Source organism: Palaemon carinicauda, chromosome 1 (assembly GCF_036898095.1).
Source record: "Palaemon carinicauda isolate YSFRI2023 chromosome 1, ASM3689809v2, whole genome shotgun sequence".
NCBI classification, from domain to species: Eukaryota; Metazoa; Arthropoda; class Malacostraca; order Decapoda; family Palaemonidae; genus Palaemon; species Palaemon carinicauda.
The window spans coordinates 99995362-100014582 of record NC_090725.1 but is presented as its reverse complement, the minus strand read 5'-3'; the positions used below and the strand labels follow the sequence as shown (position 1 = coordinate 100014582).

Genomic DNA, 19221 nt, shown 5'->3' with positions numbered 1-19221 from the left:
ATGAGAGAAAACCATAGCTAAAGAATAAGGACATGTCTGAGGCCCTTGTACTGCAGCGGACTATGAACGGCTGCATTTGTTGCTGTAATATACTAGTGATATGCATACACACGGATTCAACTCTCGCACCCCCACCCCCCCATTTCCTAACTACAACACGACTGTTTTGCCAATCTGTGGGGTATTGTCACCAGGGTATGCCTAATCCACCCCCTACCGGAGGGACGGGGAGAGACCAAGTAGTTAGTCACACGTTTGGCATTGCCGTTCAGCGTGGCAGTAAAAAAATGTATACAGTATATAGGCTAGATATATGTACTTGGTAGTTTTATTTCTTTATATCTTTATATTTTTTCTTTCTTGTATAACAATAATTGTGGGGGCCGATGTGGTAACGTCCCTGACAGGTGAACGCCAGATTGGGATTTAGTCCTACTCCAATTCATTAGTTCCTTGAATGCCATCCTTGTGAGCTAAGGATGGGGGTTCTGGGGAGCCTATAGGTACTACTGAGTCATCAGCAGCCATTGCCTGGCCCCCCCTGGGATGGAGAGCGGTCTTGGGCGCTGATCGTATGTATAGGCCTATATGGTCAGTCTCTCGGGCATTGTCCTGCTCGATAGGGTAACGTCACTGTCCCTTGTCCCTGCCTTTCATGAGTGGCCTTTAAACCACGCTTGTCCCCTGCGCCCGTTTCACCATTTATTATTAGTATTACTAGCCAAGCTACAACCCTAGTTGGAAAAGTAAGATGCTATAAGCCCAAGGGCTCCAATAGGGAAAAACAGCCCAGTGAGGAAAGGAAATAAGGAAATAAATAAATGATGAGAATAAATTAACAATAAATCATTCTAAAAACAGTAACAATGTCAAAACAGATATGTCCTTTATAAACTATTAACGACGTCAAAAACAGATATGTCATATATAAACTATAAAAAGACTCATGTCAGTCTGGTCAACATAAAAACATTTGCTCCAAATTTGAACATTTGAAGTTCTACTGATTCAACTACCCGATTAGGAAGATCATTCCACAACTTGGTAACAACTGGAATAAAACTTCTAGAATACTGTGTAGTATTGAGCCTCATGATGGAGAAGGCCTGGCTATTAGAATTAACTGCCTGCCTAGTATTACGAACCGAATAGTATTGTCCAGGTAGATCTGAATGTAAAGGATGGTCATAGTTATGAAAAATTTTATGCAACGACGGTGCCAAAGATTGATATCTAGATCAGGAATAAGAAATTTAATAGACCGTAAGTTTCTGTCCAACAAATTAAGATGAGAATCAGCAGCTGAACACCAGACAGGAGAACAATACTCAAAACAAGGTAGAATGAAAGAATTAAAACTCTTCTTCAGAATAGATTGATCACCGAAAATCTTGTAAGATTCTCAATAAGCCAATTTTTTGTGCAATTGAAGAAGACACCGACCTAATGTTTCTCTAAAGTAAATTTGATGTCGAGAATCACACCTAAAATTTTAAAAGTCATACAAATTTAAAGAAACATTATCAATACTGAGATCCGGATGTTGAGGAGCCACCGTCCTTGACCTACTTACAATCATACTTTGAGTTTTATTAGGATTCAACTTCATACCCCATGATTTGCACCATGCACTAATTTTAGCTAAATCTCTATTAAGGGATTCACCAACACCAGATCTACATTCAGGGGACGGAATTGATGCAAAGAGAGTAGCATCATCTGCATATGCAACAAGCTTGTTTTCTAGGCCAAACCACATGTTATGTGTCTATAGTATGAAAAGTATTGGGCCAAGAACACTACCCTGTAGAACATCGGATATCACATTACTATACTCACTATGGTACCCATCAACAACAACTCTTTGAGATCTATTACTTAAAAAATCAATAATAATGCTAAGAAACAACCCACCCACTCCCAACTGTTTGAGTTTGAAAACAAGGGCCTCAGAATGTCATTCTCCCTCCTTTCCAAGATTCTGTTCCAAAAAGTGAATTCCAAATAATATACATATCCCAAAATCATTTTATTTTTTATTTTCCATATTAGTACATATATACATTTACAATTTTTCATGGGATATTTTATAGTGGTGTTTTACCAGTTAAATGCAAAATTAAAATATTGATGTATTTTTTAAATTTGAATAAAAGTAAAATAATTGTAAGAATTTGCATTGAATTACTTGAGACCACACTAAGACTAATGCAATAAACAAAAAGTTGAATATGATACAGAGATATTGTAAATTTTTAATTAGTTTTATCCAGAAAAGTATTAGTCTATGAGAAACCTTGAAAGTGCTTGAAATGACACTACGGTGATAATTTTGTACCTCTTAAGGTACTACGTTGTTTCATTTTAACCTGCAACAGTTGAAAATACTGCCGCACGAAGATGTGTCGATACGAACGGGAAGGTATGCGCGAATAGCACTTACTGCTCCTTTTATGTAGGAATCGCACTTTAAAGGCCAGGATTCTTTACTTGATTTCTCATAGAACATATCTCTTACTCATAAATCAGTTACAATCTCAAGAAATTCGTCCTGACAGTCATCAGGAACTTTTTTGGACAAACAATTTAAGTAGATATCTATCTCAGTCTGTAGTCCCAATTTCCCCATCCCCTGGAAACCGGAAATTACCCCCTGGTTGAGAACTCCCGCTCTTAAATAAGGCTATGAAAGGCAACGACTCAATCTATCATGCTCTCTAGGACTATCGTTATCACCACCCTGCTTTCGTGAGCTGCGATCGGCTACCTACCATATTTGTCCATACTACCGACACATAAAAGGTCTTTCACTTTATCAAATCTTGTTGAATCATGCGTTTTGCCATTGCTTAAAGTCTGTTTTATAATTGTTCGGTGTATTCTGTGGATTTTGGTTCGAATCTCGTGTCCCTTCCCTTTTTATCTTTCTGACTTTGTGACAAACTGAGACGTGTTTGTGGGTAAAATAAGATCCCTGTTTGTCCATTTGTATTTTTCATTATCTACATTTACTCCCATTTGGCATTTATGGATAAGGAAATTATTGCACTTATCAATACTTTGTGTGAATAATCATCATTGCAGATCTGATTACAAGGTTGTTGTGCCGACCTGAGAGTGAGCTACTCTTTTCGGAGGCCATTCAAGGCGCTGTTATTGAGATTGTTATATACTTTGATTATATGTAAATGTGCTTTCCAGGTCCCACATTTGTTTCGTTTGTATCACCCGATTTACGATGTTTTTATCATCGTATTATATGAACGTTGAATAGCTTTAGTTGGGTCTTTTAATGACTCACTCATCTAAAGTTCACTTTCGAATTCGATGACTTTGTATGCATGTTTACGTTGTACTATTTTTATTCAGATACAAAGCGCTCTGTCGAAGTGGGCTACATCAAAGAATCTGTCGTTCTCTCCATCCTCCCGTGTCATCAACCAGTCCCTCATTCCCCTTCTGATGGAATCGATTTTGGTACTAGTGGTACAGGTCGATACGTTATTTGCTGCGAAAATTTCCTGTTATTCTCGCCATTTGAAAGATCAACAGCTTACCTTCCTCTCGGGGTGAAGTTATGACTTAGACTTACAACAGTTGCATGTGTGTTTTTAAGTAATGGCCAAGTTAGTATGAGTGTATGGGATTGTGATAGTTTGTATATTTATATCTATATATATTATATATATATATATATATATATATATATATATATATATATATATATATATATATATATATATATATATATATATATTAAGAGAGAGAGAGAGAGTGTGTTTTATGGGTGGCCGCCTAGAAATACCAAATGCCATCGGTTCACAATTCCTGTACAACCCATGAGTTGAGACGCAAAATCATTCCAAAATACTTGTTAGAAACATTTACTATCTGAAGACGTTTCTGATCATGTTGTGTTTGATAATTTTTTTTTTCATTTTTTTTTTAGTTGCCTCTAAAAATGAATGCTCGTATTGCTTGGTTCGGTGACACTTTCCAGGAAATATGCCTTTGATGCTTGTATTTTCCCAGTTTTGGTGTCTCCGAGTCTGGTTCGGGCATGTTTCCCGGTGTAGACCATACCATTCATTGGCCTCCTCTTGTAGTTGTGGGGCACATGGTTTGTATGTGTGTCAGGACCAGGGAAACAACCCTAGAGTACCCCAAGTAAAGTGGGTCTTAGGTCTATCGATTATTGTTGGTAGTGTTAGCGCATATGGTTGTGAAGCTCGATGAATTTCTACTGATATATATATATATATATATATATATATATATATATATATATACAGAGAGAGAGAGAGAGAGAGAGAGAGAGAGAGAGAGAGAGAGAGAGAGAGATGTATAGGGTTGTTATCATTAATTTTATTGTTATTGATTGGTACTAGGGCAGGCAATAGTAATTATTGCCTTGGGTTTTACAAACATGCTTCTTAAACCGCCCACATTATCCATAAGGCTTATGGGCTCACCAAGAACAGAGGCCTATGCAGTTTCTTTCTCTTTTGATGTTAAATGTGAAAACTATGGATTATTTACTTCAGTTGTAATATTATTGTAATAAAATCTACGAAAAGAGAGTGTGAAATATGTCGGATGTAGAGGGCGTTGGGCGATGAAGGGCCCAAAGAAGTTTGAAGCCTTAGGTTCCATCATGTTCATTAAGTTTCCTTGGATAGACAAAGTTACTGTGTGTGATTCGTTCATCTTCTACGATTTTTCTTATCTTTATTATTTGTCTGACCATTGTTTTATGGGTTTCATTACCAATCCACTTATGAAGTAATGTCTTATGGTTTTAGAAATTCAGTTTGGCATCTTAATTGTCTGGTAATTCCATGCCCCTGTTCAACATTTATTTCTTTTCACACGGAGTGTATACTGCACTGTAATTGATCAGTGGCTGCTTTCCGCTTGGTAAGGGTAGAAGAAACTCAAGAAACTCTTTTGCTATGGTAAGCAGCTCTTCCAAGAGAAGTACTCTCCAAAATCAAACCGTTGTTCTCTAGTCTTGGGTAGTGTCACAGCCTCTTGCTTGAGGGCACACTTGGACATACGAGTACTAATCTGTTTCCATATTTCCTTTCCTCGCTGGGTTGTTTTTCCTTGTTGGAGCCCTTTGCCTTAAAGCATACTGCTTTTCCAGTTATGGTTGTAGCTTACCTAGTCGTAGTAATAATACTGTAGTCTGATTAGTCTCTAATTATAATTTTCGTGTGAATGACGTCATTCATATGACGTCTGTCTCTTAAGTGGAACGGAAACATGATCAGAAATATCCTTGCATTTGTGATAAACGAACCCCTTGGCGCGTACAGTTTTTGTCGGTTGCCTCATCGTTTACACGGGAAATGATCATGGTTTGCCTTATCTCGTGTGGCTGTTTTCGTGTGAAGTCGGTGTTTGACAAATCCAACGTCAGTCTCGTTCTTTCTCTCGCAATGTGCGTGTGACTTTCGTGTTTCAAGCAGCGTTTTTAGGTTTAACTACTGGAGAATTTTCTTATCAAAATATTTATTTGAACTACATTGCCATGGTGTTTCCTTATCTCATGAGAAGTGAAGCTTTCAGTGATCTAGTTCTTATCTGTTCCGAAAATGGTGTTATATTCCCGGTGACTAGTTATGGATTTGTTTATCTAATCAGCTGTGATAACACATCATCGGATTTGCCTCTTGGTCTTACATATTACTATCCGGCCATGGCTGGGAAGATCTTAAATTGTGTGAAATAAGAGAAAACGTGATTGTTCCTAATCCCACCCTCACGTTTAAGAATAGGCTCTATTAAACTGCATTAGGCTTATGTTGGATATTTCATGGTGCCGAACCACATATTTATTGTATGTGTAGGCCTACTCATGCTGAGTATGCTTTGCGCCATCACTTTCGTTAATGTGAATTTTACTTACAAGTCGCATGGGAAATAAATAACGGATGCAAATAATGTTTTATATTGTGTTCTATTTTGTTGTACTCACGTTTATATTGTTGTAGACATGTGAACAATATCATTTATGCTGGCCGTCAACTTGATGCCAATTTTAACTCGTTGAGTCGTAGGTAGGATAGTCATCTTCAATGTAGTTTGTATTTGTAATTATTAGAAGCAAATGCGTAGAGGAAATTTAAAACATAAACTCCTTAGTCAAAAAAAAATTTAAGAGTCGAACAAATTTCAGGTGAGGGACCTATGGCATTTAAGTTTTAATAGTTTAACGTAGGCCTACAAGCAGATTTCCAGACAACTAGATCATATCAGATGATGGTGCTACTTTGCATTGACCTAATCTCTTCAATGTAGACCTATGGTCGATAAATCGACCTCATGGTACAAGTTATGGGAAATGAAGTTTTAACCTGAACTCAAAATTCGATTTTTAAGTAGATCAATGACATTGGATCAATCTCACTTAGGGGATTTAAATGTTTGATTTTTTCAACTAGTTGTAGTTTATTTTTGAAAATTAATTTGATTCTTGATAGCATATCCTATTTACTTTTGATAAACCTAACCGATCTGTCTCTGTAACGGTTTTAGCAAATCTAAATAAAGAATTTTTGTAAGTTTCGATGCTCTGTGAAATTACTGAATATTGTAAAGCAAAATTATTTTCGGGAAGATATATTTAGAAGAAATCTTAGAAGAATTTTTAAATTGGCTAAATTATCCTAAGAAGCGAGCCGCATTGATTTCTCCTTGAATATGAAAACCAGTCTCGTCTGTTTCTTGGAAACTAGATTTTCATAGGTCTCTAATGCCTGAATACACGCAATCGTCACGTACTAATTCAGGCAAGCTTGATTTTGACTATGGAATCCCAAGCATCTAGACGAAGAACCTGACAGAGAGAGCGAAAAGAAAAGTTTTTCCCACATGCATTCATATGTAGCTGCATTGCTACTCAAATTTTGGGGAAATGTGTTACTGTACCAATATATATACCTATCCTAGTCGCATGTAGCTTTTCATTTAACGCTATGAGGCTTTCCTTATGACCAGTATTTAAGACTGGTGACGGCCATTTTTGTATTTACAGTAAGGTTTTTTTTAAGGAACTTATAGGAATTAGGAAAACTGTTACTCGTCACGTAGATTGTTTTTAAGAGAATGCCACTTCAATGTATTGAAAGTTAAATCACCATAAAGGTCTGGTGGGCAGCATGGGTAAGGACAGCTCGTTTCAATTGTCGCACAATGTCCTAGTTTTTGTCAAACCTTCAGGAGTAATGAGCGCCATTCAAAAGCAAAGAATAGTTGAATCTTATGCTAGAAAACTTGAAGATATCTATGCAGGAAACTCAGCTACCATAAACTACGTATAGTGAGAACATTCCGATTGAGAAAGGAGTTGGAGAATGAGACCCCATCTTTCCTAAATTACTCACAGCATGCTTAGAAGTTTTTCAAAATTTAGAATTGGAAAATATAGGAATCGATATTAATGGGGAATACCATAACAACTTAAGATGTACAGATGACATAGCTCTATTTAGGGAATCATGGGATGAATGGCAAAAGATGATAGAATATGTGAATAGAGTAAGCAGAAATGTGCAGGACTGAAAATGAATACGAGTCAAATAAGACTTCAATGAAAAGGCAGAGAAAACAAATAAGATTTATTGACGAATATCTAGAGAATGTCAATGAATAAACGTAAATGAGACAGACAGTAAGTGTTTCCCCAGGGCATTTAAAGAAGGATAAGCATGGGATGGAGAGCTTTTGATGAAAAAAATGAGATTATGGAACGTAAAATGTCACTTTCTCTAAAAAGAAAAGTATTTAATCAGATCATCCAACCAACATTAACTTATACACCAGAAACTTGGAGACTTACAAACACCTTTTAACATAAGCTAGTTGCAGTTCAAAGAGCTATGGAAAGAATAATGACGAAATTAACACTAAGATAGAGAAAAAGAGCAACATGGATACTGTAAGGTAAAGGAATTCTAGCCATAAGTAAGGAAAAGAAATGGACGTGGTCAGATCATATAATTGAAAAGACAGCTAATAGATGGACAAAAAGAATAATAGAATGGGTCCCTAGCGATTGCAAACGAAGCATAGGAAGGAAGAGCTCGTCAGAGCTAAGAAAATTTGCGTGCATAGACTAGCATAAAAATATCATAATTAGGCGGGATTGGAAGGGCATGTTTGAGGCCTTTGCCCTACAGTGGACTCAACGATATATATATATATATATATATATATATATATATATATATATATAATGTGTGTGTGTGTGTGTGTGTGTGTGTGTCATCAGCCGTTATTAGTCCACTGCAGAACAAAGGCCTCAGACATGTCCTTGAGTCTGTTTATGGTCTTTCTGTGCCAGTCCATGCCCGCAAACTTTCTTAGTTCGTCGATCCATCGTCTTCTATTCCTTCATCTGCTTCTTATGCAATCTCTAGGGATTCATGCTGTTATTCTTAATGTCCATCTATTGTCAGTCATTCTCAATTATGTCCTACCCATGTCCATTTCTTTTTCTTACAAGTTGTTAGAATAACCTCTGCTTTACTTTGTTCTCGTGTCCATGTTTTTTTTCTGTCTAAATGTTATTCCCATCATTATTCTTTCCATAGCATTTTTAGTTGTAACTATTTTATGTTCTATATATACAGTTACCAAGTCCCCTTTAACCAAAGTTAGGGTCAGGCTAACCCTACCTACCAAGGATGGATAAGGGCATGAAAATATCGGGCTGTGATTCGGTCTCAAACTTCCTAGCCTACCCACGTTCATTGCTAAATATCCTTGTTGTTGAAGCGAGACTAAATCACAAATGGACACTTGCGTCATCATATAATTTTCTTATACGAGTTGCTGCGGATGCCAACCAAGACTTTCCTGTAATGACCCACTCTCTCTGTCTTCGTATCCTGTTGTTGAAGACTTCCAAATTGGGCAGTTTTGTGATAAGGAAGGGAAACCAACTTCTCTTGAAGCAGTCTCATGAATAGTGCCAGAGACGTTTCTTTGTACTCCTTCCATTTCCTCTAGAATGCGGTGTGAAATTTTGAATGCCTTGAAATGAATGTGAAGATCCTGTAGGGACTAGGGTTCCCCTTGCAATATAGGACTGGAAAAGCAGCCTTAAAATTTTAATGGAATAAAAACCGGCAATAGTATTTATGATTATGATTATTATTATTATTATTATTATCATTATCATTATTATTATTATTATTAATATTATAGTGGGTGAGTTTCATAGCTGTGCTATTGGGCAAACTGATTTTTGTCACTCCTGGAAATTGCGTAATTCGTTGTGGGAATACCATATGTCTACTTATCTTGGCTGTTATGTGTACTGATAGACTACAAGCTACATGAAACAAATTGTACCAATGGTGTTAGGATTTTATTTTTTCCCGTTTTATGATAAAATTACTATTAGTGTTATATTTGTTAACAGATTGTTAACATTGCATCTATTAGTGACTGAAGCTTTGCAGATTGTTAATATTATACCTGATAGTGCCTGAAGACAATCTATTTCATGGCCAATATGACTGACGGCAATTGTAAAGACGTGAAAAGTGGTGTGCTCGTTATTGCAGATGCACTGGTGGCGGGGATAAGATCCTCTAGCTCGGAAGACTTCTTCTCGGAGGACAGTAAGAACGATCTCTCTGAACTAATGCTAGACGACAAACAAAACCTTGACCGGGGTCTTGTTTTGAAGAGCCTTGGTGATTCTGGAATTGCGTTAGCGAAAATGCCTTTTAACGTTGGTGACATAGACAGTCCCTGTTCCCATTCCCAGCGGATTCCTACCGGAAGTGCTGGAGGGGGCGATGAAGGATTTGCCAGCTGTTCTGATTGTAGCGTGGGAGTGACAGGAAGCTCTCTTGGCGGGGGGGATGAAGGTGCCATTTCCTCTGCCGTCAATGATTTCGAGAACGAAGTATTTGAAAGTTTATATAAATCTGAAATGTTTGCGAGCCCCGACTTCGAACTTCTTAAAACGGAAGCTGCCGACGGAGATGAGATGAGCAAGACCATCGAAGGCATCGACAACAGTGGTGATGAGCTGAATCATACTTCTGAATATGATGGCCGAGAGTACTTTTACGAGTACTACGACACTGACGACTGTCTAGATGACATGGCAGGGGAAGTCAGTTACAGGCGTGATTCTACAGAAAGAGCGGCGAAGAAGAATGCAGATCAGGCCTGCTTGGCAGAAGGAATCGGCAGGATCTTTGTGAAACGGACCGATGCCTTCAAGGGAGTACGCCCACACCGGCCTATTAAGTATGAAAATATCATACGGATCTTAAGGGCGTCTAGGTGAGACAGAGCTTTATATCATTGTAATGTTTGCTGTCATCGTTGCTTTTTTATGTAAACCAAATGTTTTGATTACCTCCGCCAACGATGTTGGGATGTTATGTTTTCGGCCGTTTGTCTGTTTGTTTGTGAAAAACTTCCTGGCAACAATTTTACTCAGATTAGTGACCCTTCCAGGGATTGATTGTTGAGACATGGAAGCGATTCAATTTTGAAAGTGTTAGGTCAAAGGTCAAGGTCGACCGAAATAACCCAAACCTTAACCCCAACTTCGCACTTGGTTGTCACACAGACTTAAAATACGCTTGTTTCGAGAAATTTAGCTGCCGTGGCGGAGGTCTGCATTTTCAGAGTGCTTTTCTAGTTTAAATGGAGTATCCCCATTTACTGAACACCCTTCAAATACCTTCATTCCCGGCTCTTGCAAAGCTTACATACGCGTGCCTTTCATACATGAACTTCGTGGAGAAATTAGATCCTTTCATCCTTTTCTCCACTTTTTCCCCCTTTTCATTCTTACCTGGAACAGTCTTGACATATTATGTTCTGATTATATTAGAAGTGTTGCTTTTGCTCTGGTGACTTTATTCCAATTTTTTTGTCATGGCTTGCATCTTTGGCACTGTGGCTCAAATGTTTTTTATGCTAATTATTACCATGGAAATAACATAGTCCCATGCTCTCTCTCTCTCTCTCTCTCTCTCTCTCTCTCTCTCTCTCTCTCTCTCTCTCTCTCTCTCACACACACACACATTTTGATGCTAACAGCGATCTTCATAGCTTTATACTGTTATTTTAATTAGGCTATGCCATGCAAAGCTTATTGTTCCTCATTTTTACATGATTATTTTTTTCTTCATTGCTTGGTAGCTTACCATGAGGAGTGTGATGTTTCGATATATATATATATATATATATATATATATATATATATATATATATATATATATATATATATATATACTATATTTCATGTAATACATATAGTTTATTTATATATGTGTATTGATACCCAGTCTAACTTCTATATGACATATATATATATATATATATATATATATATATATATATATAAATACAAATACATATCAAGTCTAACATGAGATTCGAATAGGCTGGCAGTCAAATTCGAGCTGAAGAAAACGAATTGTGTAATAGGTCTAAATGAAAAATTATAAGCACGGTAGGCCTGTAGGCCTAACCCTTATTTTTCCATCTATGAATTGGAAAGAGGTTCGAGATTTAGTAAGGTAGATGAAATACGAAGAAGAGGGAGGTTCTCCCAAGGGATGGGGGTTTGTAAAGCCCTTTGGAAGAATCATTATATAGACAAAAGGAATGGCGAGATTTGAATGTATGTTGGAGGGGCTGTTGTTGTGGCCTGATTGGTGACGTCTCTGTCTGGTGTTTGCCGGACGGGGGTTCGAGTCCCGCTCAGACTCGTTAGTGCTATTAGTGTCTGTAACCTTACCATCCTTGTGAGCTAAGGTTGGGGGGTTTGGGGGAGCCTATAGGTCTATCTGCTGAGTCATTAGCAGCCACTGCCTGGCCCTCCCTGGTTCTTGTTTGGGTGGAGAAGAGGCTAGGGCGCTGATCATATAATATAATCTCTAGGGCATTGTGCTGATTCCTAGGGCGATGTCACTGTCCCTTGCCTCTGCAATTCATGACCGACCTTTAAAACTTTTAAACTTTACGAAAGATGTTTCCTGGATATTTATTTGGTCATAGGTTTCAATACCGCACTCGTACACCGTAACGGTATTTTCTTCTTTATTGTTATCTTGCTCTACACCTCACTGTTAACAGAACCTGTTTAAGCCTGTCTTTTCATGCATTATTTTGTTTGAATTTTTGTGAGCCTCCTGTCATGAAACTGTTGTATATAAGCTCGCTATATTTTGAAATAAAGTCAGTTGCATTCACCTCTCCTCGCTCGCACAATGTTTAATCGTCTGTATACCGATTAATAGCTGTGCATGTAACAGCTTTATATCCATTAATGTTGGCAGCAGGCCATTGTTCCCTTATGGCGCTTGCAGTGAGTGATGTACTAGGTCTATAGAGGTGTTTGTCTCTCGCGTGAATCCCATTTCTATACTTACAGTATTATTATTATTATTATTATTATTATTATTATTATTATTATTGACTAAACTACATCAAGAACTAACTGAACGGTGGTGCCAGAGATTAATATCAAGACCAGGAATAAAAATTGTTATAGACTTTCTCAATAAGCCATTTTTTTGTGCTTTAATCAAAAGTAAATTTGCCAGCAAGAATCACACCGTCCTATTTAAATACCAGAGTGAGTGTAAGCATGGTTCTTGATTATATAAATTGTTTATCTGCATTTACAATCATCATCATCATCATTTCCTATTGACGCAAAGGGCATCGGTTAGATTTCGTCAGTCGTCTCTATCGTGAGCTTTTAAATCAATACTTCTCCATTCATCACCTCTTACTTCACGCTTCATAGTCCTCAGCCACATAGGCCTGGGCGTTTCAACTCTTCTTGTGCCTTGTGGAGCCCAGTTGAAAGTTTGGTGAACTAATCCCTCTTGGGGAGTGCGAAGAGCATGCCCAAACCATCTCCATCTACCCATCAACATGAGCTCATCCACATATGGCACTCGTGTAATCTCTTAAAGTTTCGTTTCTAATCCTGTCCTGCCCTTTAACTCCCAATATTCTTCTGAGGGCTTTGTTCTCAAATCTACAAAATCTGTTGGATATTGTTTCATTGTCATGCCATGACAATAAGGAATGTAATAATGTTAAAAAGAACATTTAAGAAACTAGGTCTACTGTAGAAAGGAAGAGAGTAAGATAGATAAAATCATTTGTTTTTCTTTCATGAGGCAGTAGGCCTCTAGATATCAGAAACGCTATGCGTGCAGCTTGATTGAAATCTAATGAAGTCTTTTATTGCCTTAATACGTTACCATTACATCTCTTGACGCCCAGTTCCTCTCCTTACATATTTCGTTTCCATCGCAGTGTTACACCTTGGTTACACTCCCTGGACCTTGCTTCCCTCGCTCTCTTATCTAACTTCGTTACTGGTTTCCCAGTTGCCTCATTTTTGCCTCGAGTGGGGATGTACTCCATACTTGATGTTTTGAGAGCGATCCTCGAGGTGATATGAATGGGATGGGTTCTTGCTTTTACCGCAGGCCTAACGATATCAGTGGTGGCTGTCTCAATACCAGGTCTTGGCTGTGACTAAATCATTATATTTCTTTTTATGGCATTAAATTAATTATGGTTTTATTTTCTGTCAGTGAAGATTATATTGTTTTATATTACGTATGTAGGCCCACTCAAGTTTTTTTCATGTTTATATATTTAGGCGTTTTCATTATTTGTTTGGAATATTATTATTATTATTATTATTATTATTATTATTATTATTATTACTTGCCAAGCTACAACCCTAGTTGGAAAAGCAATAGGCCATTTGAATATCAATAGAATTTAGTCGTTAATATTAATTTTTCCCTTCATGGTTAGGTATTATGTAGTAAAAGATCTAAAAATCAAATTTACTATGAAAGCATGGAGAGTTAGGTATATAAATTTGACAGTTGAGGGGCATTAGATGTTTTCGACCAAAATGATGCTCATATTCAGGAAATACCAGAGTATATTCGACGTGGAAGGGTGCAGTGTGTATGTTGGTGTTGTTGATATTATTATTATTATTATTATTATTATTATTATTATTATTATTATTATTCGTAATGTATAGACATTCATAAGGAGAAAGCACATAAGGCCTCTGAATATTTAATTGAGCTTCCAATTAATAAAATAATTTGTGTGGAAATACAGGAAAATGGTGTGAAGAACCAGTATATATATAATAGTCAGTGGTACGTTTGCATTTCTGAGTCTGATGCTTATTGACCTCAATAATACAGCCAAAAGGAGATAAATCTCCACTGAAAAGAAAAGAAAGAAAATTGAAGATTTCAGTATTGCGACAGCTTGGCCTCTCAAAGAATAAAAAAAAACATGTTAATGGTTCTCAAAGTATGTTTCGCACAGTGACTCTGCACCAGATGAACTAATGTAAGTTCCTTCTTGAGGTGCAGTACATAAAAGATGGGCAACCAGGATAGTATATTTCTCGACGATGACCCAAAGCGTGATTGGAGTTTTTGACAAAAATGAATGTGTCAAGTATTGAAAATAATAAAATTCGTTTTTACCTATACGACATGAATCTGTGATCAGTAGTTCTGCATGAAATTGGCTTATCAGCAAGATCTAATAATTTCTGGAATATAGTTTCGTTCTTCATGGACCATTATACATAGATATATACCACTGATCTTTTTCCGACATCTTTTATAGCTAACAACAATTTCATTTTGCATTCTGGGGAAAAACACACAACTGTTACAAGAGTTGTATGATTTGCAATGCTACTGTATCGAATACCAAGCCTGATTGGGCCAGATTCACTAACGACACCATTAAAATATCCCGTATATGATAAAGAGCAAGTGTGGCTATATAATGTATATATTTCTGTGGTGTCAAGATCAGGTGGGACAGGGAGCAGTCACACCCGGGTGAAAAGGGGTAACCCTGAGAGGTACACCGTAAAACCACACTCACCAGCGGAGAGAGAGGGGGGGGGGGAGTCGAAAGGTGAACTCTGTGTGTGTATGTTTAACTAAATATTTAGACTCATTTTTGAAGGTTATGATACAGTATTTACTAAATAAAACTATCTTGGTGCGTTCTAGTGCATAACACCGGTCACCAAGTTGTTAAGTTAAAATTAACTTTAAAAAGTATAAGAACATATATTGTAAAGATTTTCCTGTAGTTTGATTAAGATTATTTGTTTTATGAATTTACTTATCGTAAATATACGAACTATCAGGAATTAAGTATCCGTATTGAAGGGGATTAGAACTTTTAAGTAAAATTAATTTCTGGCAATTTTACATACTAACGAAATACTGGGAGTGACACGTATTTTTTTTCTGCGTCATTTTAATTTTTGATTGTTTTAAGTATAGATTATGGTCATTCAGTGAATATTTGGATTCTCTCTCTCTCTCTCTCTCTCTCTCTCTCTCTCTCTCTCTCTCATATAGAAATTTATATACCTTGATATAATTTTCATTTAAATGTGACTTAACCTGACTGCAGAAAAAGTTTTTTTTTCACTATTTTTGTGAAGAAGTGGAAGCTGGATTTTTTTATTCTTTTATTTTCCTTTACTCTCTGACATTATTAGGATTTATTTGCGTAGTGTATGGTTTAATGATATGGATTTTATATCTCAGGAAGGCGTTCCAAGAGAATAAAGAGCACTCGCATGATTATTTCTTATAATATACAGTTGTAGTAGAGTAAGGATATTTTCCAGATTAATCAAAGTCGTATTTCTTTGTGTTGATTTTTTTTTTTTGACATTATTAACATATATATATGTGTAATGCAGTGATTAATGAAATTAATGGCAATATTTTATATCTTAAGAAGGATTTCCAAGAGAATAGAGGCCATCCATATAATTATTTCTTATGATATTATAGTACAGTTATATTGGAATAAGGAAGGATGTTCTTTTTTTAGACATTATTAATCAGTATATTATTTCCGTGTGTCTGCAGGAAGAAGGCGCGAGGTCGGGCCCTACAAAGGAGCGAGAGCGTGGAGTCGGACGAGGATGAGGTGCACAATCTGCTTCGATCCATTTCCTCGGATCACGAGGACGAGTGCAGGGACGAGATCCTCGACATTGACTCAGGTACGGATCATCCTCTTTCGGTTCTCTTCCTGGCATCTCTCAGGAAGGGTATTTTGCCTTTGAAATTATTTCTTTCTCGTCTCGAATCCCAGATGGACAAGAAGGTCGTTTGATGTTTGTTGCCTTCGCCAAAATCTTCTATTCACCCCTGTATGTTATGTTAGTGAGCAACTTTATTTAGATAACTACTTTACATCTTTTGACTAAGCTTCGTAGTCATGTTGGGTATGACCCAAGGATAAATCTGTAACATTTTGGATAAAATACATCAAAGTACAAGTACGCAGCATTGCTTTTTAAAAAATAACAGCAATGTTAAGTAAATTGCAAATATTTTGTTAGTTGATATTTTGTTTGTGAACATTACGAAAAAAACAAATTAGCAAATTTCAACGAATTTGTGCAGACATGTTGGGTTTGAACCCAAGGGTAAATCCCTTGGATTTAAAAAAAAAATACATTGAAGTACAAGTACGCAGTGGATTTAAGAGCAAAGATACTGCTTTGCGTGGCGGAGGTATGCGCTCTAGTTCTTGTTTGTGCTGACAGTATGGAACACATAACTGGTTCATTTGGATGAAAATATGCTTCTTTTTTAAAAGTAAGGTAGAGACATAAATAAGGTGTAGATAAATGACCGGGTTTTCTCATATACCGTGTACACAATAAACTTTAATTGTAGATCCTATAGTGCTTGTAGATCCCCTGCGTGATGGGAGCAGGAAAGCAGCCCTTAAAGTAAATTAAGTGAAGTAGATGTCCACCTAAGGAAGGGAAGGCTTGAATGATAAATTGCTTTTATTTGATCTGAACTGGATTATAGCATTTGAATGTTTGCTCTCTTTGAATTTCAGTAGCATTAAAACATTATTTGGAACAGACAAACTAATATTCTACTTTCAGAATGTCAAAACTACTATATCCGTTTCCTTTTCATGGTAGATAAAAGTCTTTGTAGTTGCTTAATCATATCCTGTAACAATGAGTTTACCAAACGGGACAATCGTTTTGCCTTTGTATATAATCATAGGTTTTTGCTATTGTCTTGGGACTGGGGTTAATTATCGAGGTAATTCCATACACATGACGCGTTAACTTGTTGGTGGAGAAGAAAGACCCGGATAGCAGCAACTCTCTCTCTCTCTCTCTCTCTCTCTCTCTCTCTCTCTCTCTCCAAGAATTCCTTGTGTCTGCTGCCATTCCTTCCCCTGACAGGAGAAAGGTTTCCCCAGGTATTCTTTTAGGGTTTCGTTGTGTTTGACAGCCGGGCATCTGGCATGTAAATTCCGGTAGCATATGTCGAAGGTTGGAGGAGGCCCGGTCATATATAGATTTAGTTGGACATCAGTGGAAAATGAGGTTTGAATTTCCAACATACATTCACCTTTCATGTAGTTCTAGAAATAAATTTGATTGAGTATTCCACCAAAGGTACTTTGAAGTTTATGCAAATAAAATGTCTGATGTTCATGGACAGTAGCCTTTTGTTCTCTTGAAAATGGTGTGGCGAAAATATTCTAGTTTATAATCGAAAAATAATGAAAAAACGCCGAAAAACAATGCAAAACGTCCGAAAACGCCGAAAAAAACAATGAAAACACGTCGAAAACGTCGATAAACAATGATAAACGTCCGAAAACGCCGAAAAATATGAAAAAACGTCATAAAAACGCCGAAAACAATGAAAAACGTGGATTTTAAAGATTAACATGGTAGTATAGATTTAAAATTCTATTAAGATCAGGAATCCAGCAAAAAAATATGTAAGATGTTTATGGACAGTAGCCTTTTGTTCTCTTAAAAAATCTCAAGTGAAAATATTCTAGTTTATAATCGATGGATTTTAAAGGTTTTAAAGTTGTGTAAAATATAGATTGAAAATTCTACTAAGATCAGGAACCCAGCAAAAGTAAAATACAAGATGTTTATGGACAGTAGCCTTTTGTTCTCTTAAAGATTGGCATGTGAAAATATTCTATTTTACAATCGATGAACTTTAAAGATTAACATGCAAAATATATATTGAAAAAATCTATTAAAAAGGCAATCCATTTGCTTTGGCGTAGTCGCACTGAAAATTGTCTATCGCAGTCGAATAATTATTATATTCTTTGTGTTTACATTATTTAGTTTTTAATAACATTTTGGAAGTAACTACATGTTGTCAGCTCTTTGATACGCCATAAGAGGGTTGCCAGGTCTCCTTAATTACCTTTGTTCTAGGAAGAAAGTGTCGAAGCAAAACGATTTAATGGAGTGCTCAGGGTTGTAGTGGGGCCTATCAGAGTTCATTCCTTTACATCTACATCCTCTCTCTCTCTCTCTCTCTCTCTCTCTCTCTCTCTCTACATCCGCTTGTCTTATCTCCCCCCTTGCAACCCAGCTCCCTTCACTAGTACCCCCTTCTTTCCTCCACTTGGCTTTACTTCCTCTGATCTAGCCCCAGGGGCGGTCCCCCCTTAAATTTAATCCCCCTCCCCACCTCTTATCGCTCTCTCCCTATTCCCATGGTCCTCCCTTCCCTTTCCTTCGCAGAGGACGGAGGAAGCTGTACATTACACCCCCTGGTCAGCACGAAATTCTCCCCCAGCAATTGGGATCTCTCTCTCTCTCTCTCTCTCTCTCTCTCTCTTATATATATATATACATATATATATATATATATATATGTATGATATATATATATAAATATATATATATGTATATATATATATGATATATATATATATATATATATATGTAAGTCATTGGAACCCCAGTTTCCCTGGTCTGAGTTCGAATCCACTACCAACAGAAGCTATTATCATAAAGTCAATTCCCCCTTGGGTCTCTGATACCGAGGCAGAGTGAATTCGATATTAAGAGGATTTATGGCTAATATGAATATATGAATAAACATGTATAAATGTTGAAAATTTTTGCACATACATATATATATATGTATATATATTATAGTGTATATATTATATATATATTTATATATATATATTGTGTTGTGTGTGTATGTGTAAAGTAATATCGGCCTATTTTCACTCATCCCATTTACTCTCTCTCTCTCTCTCTCTCTCTCTCTCTCTCCTCTCTCTCTCTCTCTCTCTTTATGCTATGTGAAAATGTTTTTGCGGAAGGAAGAG

General features: G+C 36.8%; 1 protein-coding gene across 2 annotated transcripts in view; it reads left to right on the top strand.

Annotated features, from left to right (window-relative positions):
* RhoGAP1A (Rho GTPase activating protein at 1A) overlaps nt 1–19221 on the top strand; it is a 370606-nt gene that overhangs the window by 4239 nt on the left and 347146 nt on the right. Inside the window, exons 1-2 of one of the 2 annotated variants that reach the window (XM_068383177.1) lie at nt 9403–10308; nt 15951–16087. In XM_068383177.1, the coding sequence (XP_068239278.1) occupies nt 9515–10308; nt 15951–16087 (931 nt within the window). In that variant the 5' untranslated portion in view covers nt 9403–9514. Of the gene's footprint in view, nt 1–9402; nt 10309–15950; nt 16088–19221 lie in introns of those variants that run through there. The other variant, XM_068383167.1, reaches the window with a different exon arrangement.